Source organism: Colobus angolensis, unplaced genomic scaffold (genome assembly GCF_000951035.1).
Source record: "Colobus angolensis palliatus isolate OR3802 unplaced genomic scaffold, Cang.pa_1.0 Scaffold111, whole genome shotgun sequence".
Classification (NCBI taxonomy): Eukaryota; Metazoa; Chordata; class Mammalia; order Primates; family Cercopithecidae; genus Colobus; species Colobus angolensis.
The window spans coordinates 1,861,805-1,868,760 of NW_012112142.1; the positions used below are offsets into that span (position 1 = coordinate 1,861,805).

A 6,956-nucleotide genomic window follows, 5' to 3' on the forward strand; every position below is an offset into this window, starting at 1 on the left:
CTTTCTTCTTTTTTGTTTTGTTTTGTTTCTGAGACAGGGTCTCACTCTGTTGCCCAGGCTGAAGTGCAGTGGTGCAATCTCAGCTCACTGTGCAGCCTCTACTTCCTGGGCTCAAGCGATTGTCCAGCCTCAGCTTCCTGAGTAGCTGGGACTACAGGTGCAAGCCGCCAATGCCTGGCTAATTTTTCATATATTTTGTAGAGACTGGGTCTCGCCCAGGTTGGTCTCAAACTCCTGAGCTCAAAGTGATCCACCCCATCCCCAGCCTCCCAAAGAGCTGGGATTACAGGCATAAGCCCCCGCACCCAGCCATAAATGATAGGTATTTCTTATGCTGTAGCTATGCAAAATTAAAAATTTGTAACCTTCTATCAGTTCCTTTTTCCTTTAAAGTCTTGATCTTTAAAATAAAATTTAAAAAAAAAAAAAAAAAGAAGAAAGAAAACTGTTGCCTTAGTCCTTGAGAGTCAGTGGCTCGAAATGTATTCCTTTTATCTTTACATAAACTTACTGCAAGTGAAAATCTGAATTCAAATTTCTTGGATGTTATTTTGGTCTTCATTTAAACTATGTCAATATAAATAACCGAATGCACAGTATCTCCCAGAAAACAGGTTATCTTCATTTCATTTTACAAATGGTTGTCCATAAGATAGTTCTAGAATTGTTGTTATTGTTGTTGTTATTAAGGGATTCTACACTGCTTTCAGTTTTATTAAATATCCACAGAATGTTAATAGATAAAACTGATTTTTTTTTTTTTTTTTTAGAGAAGGAATCTTGCTCTGCTGCCTAGGCTGGAATATAGTCAGAGGTGCGATCTCAGCTCACTGCAACCTCTGCCTCCTGGATTCTAGCAATTCTCCTGCCTCGGCTTCCTGAGTAGCTGGGACTACAGGCATGTGCCACCACACCCAGCTAATTTTTTGTATTTTAGTAGAGACGGGGTTTCACTGTGTTGCCGGGCTGGTCTCAAACTCCTGAGCTCAGGCAATCCATCTGCCTCGGCCTCCCAGAGTGCCAGGATTACAGGCGTGAGCCACTGTGCACAGCCAAAACTCATTTTTAAAAATAGTCCTAGCCTGGCTGGGCACAGTGGCTCATGCCTATAATCCCAGTACTTTGGGAGGCCAAGTCAGGCGGATCACCTGAGGTCGGGAGTTCAAGACCAGCCTGTCCAACATGAAGAAACACCATCTCTATAAAATACAAAAAACTAGCCGGGCGAGGTGGCGGGCGCCTGTAGTCCCAGCTACTCGGGAGGCTGAGGCAGGAGAATGGCGTAAACCCGGGAGCTGAGATCCGGCCACTGCACTCCAGCCCGGGTGACAGAGCAAGACTCCGTCTCAAAAAAATACAAAAAACTAGCCGGGCGAGGTGGCGGGCGCCTGTAGTCCCAGCTACTCAGGAGGCTGAGGCAGGAGAATGGCGTAAACCCGGGAGCTGAGATCCGGCCACTGCACTCCAGCCGGGGCAACAGAGCAAGACTCCATCTCAAAAAAAAAAAAAACTTTGAATTGCCAGAATTTTTACAGATTTTAGCAGAGCAGAGTAAGTTAATAACATCTGATAGCATGTTTCCTTTCCGTTTTCCATAAAGAAAACCCTTAAATCAAGCCACTTTTTTTTTCCAGAGGGTAATGTACTAAGGCTACAAATAAATCCAGTTAGCCTGATAAAGGTATTCTTAACAGTAACCAGAGTCATCTTGGACCATTGTAGCATCTTAAACACAGATTCTAAGAAATGTTTAGAAACCATAAAGAACAAAATAGTTATGTCTGAAGGAATTCTAATTTGCACATGAATAAGACACACAGCACCTTTGACTAACCTGATGAAGATAAATCAGTGTCCTGAGTCAAGGTGAAGCTCTTTAAAATGGGAAAAAATGCAAATTTGATATTGGGGCCATGGCAAGAGAATCGCTTGAACCCAGGAGGCGGAGGTTGCAGTGAGCCAAGATTGTGCCACTGCACTCCAGCCTGGGCCACAGAGTGAGACTTTGTCTCAAAAAAATATATATATATATTGGGGCCATAGGAGGAATGTGATAAACCAAATGGTAGAGGAGAAATGCCATTATGTGCAAGAATAAATGTAAAGTGCAAAATGCTCTGGGTATTGATAAAAGGCAATTATACTAAAAGCCTTTCTAAGTAAAAAGGACCATTGTAAAATGTGGCGGCCACATAGTCTAGTGGTTAGGAATACAAGCCCTGGAATCGCACTAGATTTGAATCCTGGTTCTACCACTAACTAGACATGCGACACTGGCAAGTTATAATCTATCTAAGTTTTGGTTTCTTTTTCACTAAAATAAGGAAATCTATAAAAACATATCTCAGCCAGGGGCAGTGGCTCACACCTGTAATCCCAGCATTTTGCGAGGCCAAGGCAGGCGGATCACAAGGTCAGGAGTTTGAGACCAGCCTGGCCAACGTGGTAAAACCCCGTCTCTACTAAAAATACAAAAAATAGCTGGACGTGGTGACGGGCACCTGTAATCCAACTACTTTGGAGGCTAAGGCAGGAGAATTGTTCGAACCTGGGAGGCAGAAGTTGCAGTGAGCCTAGATTGCGCCACTGCACTCCAGCCTGGGCAACAGAGCGAGACTCTGTCTGGGAAAAAAAACAAACAAAAAAATCTCTAAAATGAGGATAACATAACACTCATCTCTAGGACTGTGGTGGTGTTTACATAAGTTAGTTCCTGTGAAGTACACAGAATAAGACAAGGCATACAGGAAGCACATGACTCACTCATCTCCAAGTCTTTGCCTTTATGACACCTTCAGTGAGGCCCTCCCTTGATGGCCCTAATGAGTTGGCAATCCCACGCTTTCTGTCCTCTTCTGCCAGCTTATTTGCCTTCCCGTTGTAGAATGAGGGAATATTAATTGTGCCCAGAAAAGTGTCTGACACATAGTGGGTACTCAATAAATAATCGTGTGTGTGTGTGTGTGGTAACTAGTATTATTTGTTCAAGAGGGATTTTAGATTAGGAGTGGTGAATTTGAGAGGCACAAAATATAAGCAGGAAAATCAAAGTGCAGCAAGGGTGGCAATGGCAAAGGAATGAGATTTAAGGAATAGAGGCATACAAGCAAAGGGCATCATTAGGTATAGATCATCTTTGTCATTTAATCTCTCAGCAATCAAGATAAATGAGTTATATAGAGATTATTCATGCTGCCCTAGGTAGGCCACTATTTACTATGTTTATTCTCAACAGAAACCAATAATTCTAACTCCTTTTGTCTTACAGGCTGGAGATATAATAACAGAGCTGGAATCTGTAGATGATGACTGGATGAGTGGAGAACTAATGGGAAAATCTGGAATATTTCCCAAAAACTACATACAGTTTGTACAGATCAGCTAGAGGAGAAGCTTGACTGTGTTCCTTGGCACAAGAACTCACTTGAACTATCACCTTGACTATCAGATATGTTTTTGCACTATTTTTTTTAACTGAAAAAGAAATATCTAAGCCGTACATGGTACACTAGAATTTTCTGAAAGCAGAAAACGTCTAGATTTTGTAGATAGTTTTCATTACAGTAGAAACATGCACATGGAAACCCATGAGCTAGGGTTCTACCGAGGAAATCATCTAGTGGGATTAGCAAGGCGAAGGGAAAGCATCTGGTGGCATGCATGGCAGCATGGGAGGCTCACACGCAGAAGTTGCACGTGGACGTCTGTTTTAATCAGCACAAGTGAATTAACCATGCTTCTTCATTTTTTTTACTTTAGTTTAAAAAGAGAACATTTAATATTCTACATGCTGTAACGACATGGTTAGCAATCTAAATTTCATTTTTGATATTCAAATTAATTCTTACAGCTTGAGCATATCAACCTTACTACCAGAGCAAATCCTTCCTTCAGGTGGGAGTTTACTGACTAGTTGGAGCATTTGTAAGCATATGGTGAAATCAGCCCCTGCCCACCAAAATAATCCTTATGTTACCAAGTGATTCCCATTTGTCTAAGGATTTGAAGGGGGTCTAAATTGGATGTATCTTACTTAGTCTAAAGAACCAAAACCATCCCTGAAATGCCTTGCTAATACAACTAATCCTTCCATATATGTGCCATACTTATTTTTTTCCTCAGTGTATGCTTTATGTTAACAGAGTTATTACAAAGCACATTTCCTGAATCTGCAATCATTCCTTTGACAATTACTGGACCCAAAGGAAAATTCATTTTCTTTGCATTATTTCAGTAGTATATAAAAACTGTGTCTTGTTATAGTAGTACATTATGAATCACATATAAAATCTTAGAATACAGAACAACTGTTAAGATGGAAAACAGTGCCAAACCTCCACAGCTCATTTCTTTGTGATATAATCAGAATGAAAAATAAGAGGACAGAAGACTGGTAGTTTTTTGTTTTATTTTTTCCCTAGCTCATCCCTGCACAATTATTAGAGTAAATGAAAAACCATTTTCCTGCTTTCCATTGTTATAAATTCTAAGCTTAAGATAAAAGTGGTTCTTTACATGACTGAATCAATTACAGTTTATGGACTAGAGCCAAATAGGTTGAAGACAATCTTCCAAACAGATCAATGGAATAGAATTTCATTGGAAATGTGAAACATTTTCCCAACAATGTTCATGACCTTCTTCTGTTTTTGAGAAGAGTTTCATATGCTGGACCACATTTTAGCTTTTATTGTTTTTTTTCCCCATTGTCCAAAAAGTTAGGCAACCAATGACCACACTTTTACATGAATACCACCTGGAGTTCTGCAAAGAAGCTAATATTTACTTGGTGTTTGACTAAAGTTATCTCCCCATTCTGTGGTTACATTTTATTTTGGACTATGGGGACTTCTAATACGTTTTGGTAAAGAAGAGAGTATAAAGAAAATTCTTGTCAAATTTCACTCAAAAGTAATTTCATGAGAAATCTAAAGTATTATCCAAATTAAATTATCATTTGCAGCAAACTGTACAACAGCAGGAAGGATATGGACTGGAACATGAGGTATATATCTTTGCCTTTATAATTTTAACATCTTATATTGAAGATTCTGAAAACCTATCTTTATTAGACGAAAATCTCCATCTTAAATTTTGGCCTTCTGTCAGCAGAATGTTAAGTGCAATAGTTGTAAATCTACTTGACACTGTAATAAACTGAACTGAACTTTCAAAGTCCCTTTCTCATACTAGACTGAGTTTTTTGAGAATGGAGGTGGTAGTGATATATATATATATATATATATATATATATTTTCAGACAGGGTTTCATGTTTCATTCCCTTTGACCAGGGTGGAGTGCAATGCAATCTTGGCTCACTGCAACCTCTGCCTCCTGGGCTCAAATGATTCTCCTGCCACAGCCTCCTGAGTAGCTGGGACTACAGGCACACATCAGCGTGCCCAGCTAATTTTTGTATTTTTTTTTTTTTTCCTTTTTGTAGAGACAGGGTTTCACCATGTTGCCCGGGCTTGTTTCAAACTCCTGGGCTCAAGCAGTCTGCCTGCCTTAGCCTCCCAAAGTGCTGGTATTACTGCACCTGGCCTGTGGTATCTTACTTATCTTTGTATCTCTAGTCCTTTGCACCATTCAGACTCAATCAAGGTTGGTTGGTGGGTTGGGTAGGTTGGTTGGTTGGAGTGGATGGATGCACGGATGGATGAATGGATGCATGGATGGATGGATGGATGCATGGATGGATGGATGCATGCATGGATGGATGGATGGATGGATGACTTTCACATACAGCGATACTATCTTGGATTCACTCAATATCTTTCCACTTTAATTTTTGACATAAATCTATACTGAAACAAAATTCACAGTTTTATGTCATTTCACTCTCATATTCTATTTCGTGCTTGCCACTCATTACCCACCCAACTGACAGGAAGCAAAAAGCTAATATATGGGCTCTCATAGGTACTTTCTTATTCTGCATATTGATTGAATTCAAGGCAAGACTGACCATGTTTAAGGAGAAACATAATTTTTATACTCAGTGAATTTTATGGGAGAGAAATAGGAATGCATTCTGTTTCCTTTCAGGAATTTTAGGTTATTCTAAACCTCCTCAAACTAGAATCTCTTAATCCTTTTTCTTTGGTAAGTTAAACCTAGAGAAGCCTTTCCTAGCAAGCAGATTCAGGTGAAAAAAAACCTAGAGAAGCCATTTAATATATTATTCTTATCCTTTGAACACTAAAAGCATTTTTCTTTAAAAGATGCCCTTGTTTACATGGCTGGAAGGGTAATGGAATATATCTATCATTGTGCTCATAGAAATCACAGGTCTTGAATTCAGTCTGTAATATTCAAAATGAAAGAAAGTGTGCTTATCAGAATTTATTAGTAGAACTGGCATTTGAAAAAAAATCATTTTTCTATAGGGTTGTAAATCAGTACTCCTAACAATCATTGCTTAGTTTTTACTCAGTTTCTTAAGCTTACCTAAATATACCTAGAGAAAATAATGATGACTATATGGACTAATTATAAGGTGATATGTTCACTTTGGTATAATTATTAATGGTTTATTTCTTTTAATTAATGTAAAATGCACATGAGCCATATGATTCATGATTCAATGTCATTTTGAATGCCATTGAATGAATTCTTCACAGTGAATTTTTTTTTTTTTTTCGAGACAGGGTCTCACTTTGTTGCCCAGGTTGGAGTGCAATGGCATGATCTCGGCTCACTGCAGCCTTAGACTCCTGGCCTCAAGTGTTCCTCCCACCTCAGCCTCCCAAGTAACTGGGACTATAGGCATGTGCCACCATATCTGGCAAACTTTTTGTTTTTCATTTTATTTTATTTTATTTTTTGAGATGGAGTCTTGCTCTGTTGCCCAGGCTGGAGTGCAGTGGCACGATCTGGGCTCACTGTGACCTCTGCCTGTCAGGTTCAAGTGATTCTCCTGCCTCAGCCTCCTGAGTAGCTAGGATTACAGGCA

General features: G+C 39.5%; 1 protein-coding gene across 1 annotated transcript in view; it reads left to right on the top strand.

The window, feature by feature from the left end:
- SH3D19 (SH3 domain containing 19) overlaps positions 1-5,178 on the top strand; it is a 75,365-nt gene extending 70,187 nt beyond the window's left edge. Inside the window, exon 16 of the mRNA XM_011957264.1 lies at positions 3,236-5,178. Within this exon, the coding sequence (XP_011812654.1) occupies positions 3,236-3,385 (150 nt within the window). The 3' untranslated portion in view covers positions 3,386-5,178. The remainder of the gene's footprint in view (positions 1-3,235) is intronic.
- The last annotated feature ends 1,778 nt before the right edge of the window (positions 5,179-6,956 follow it).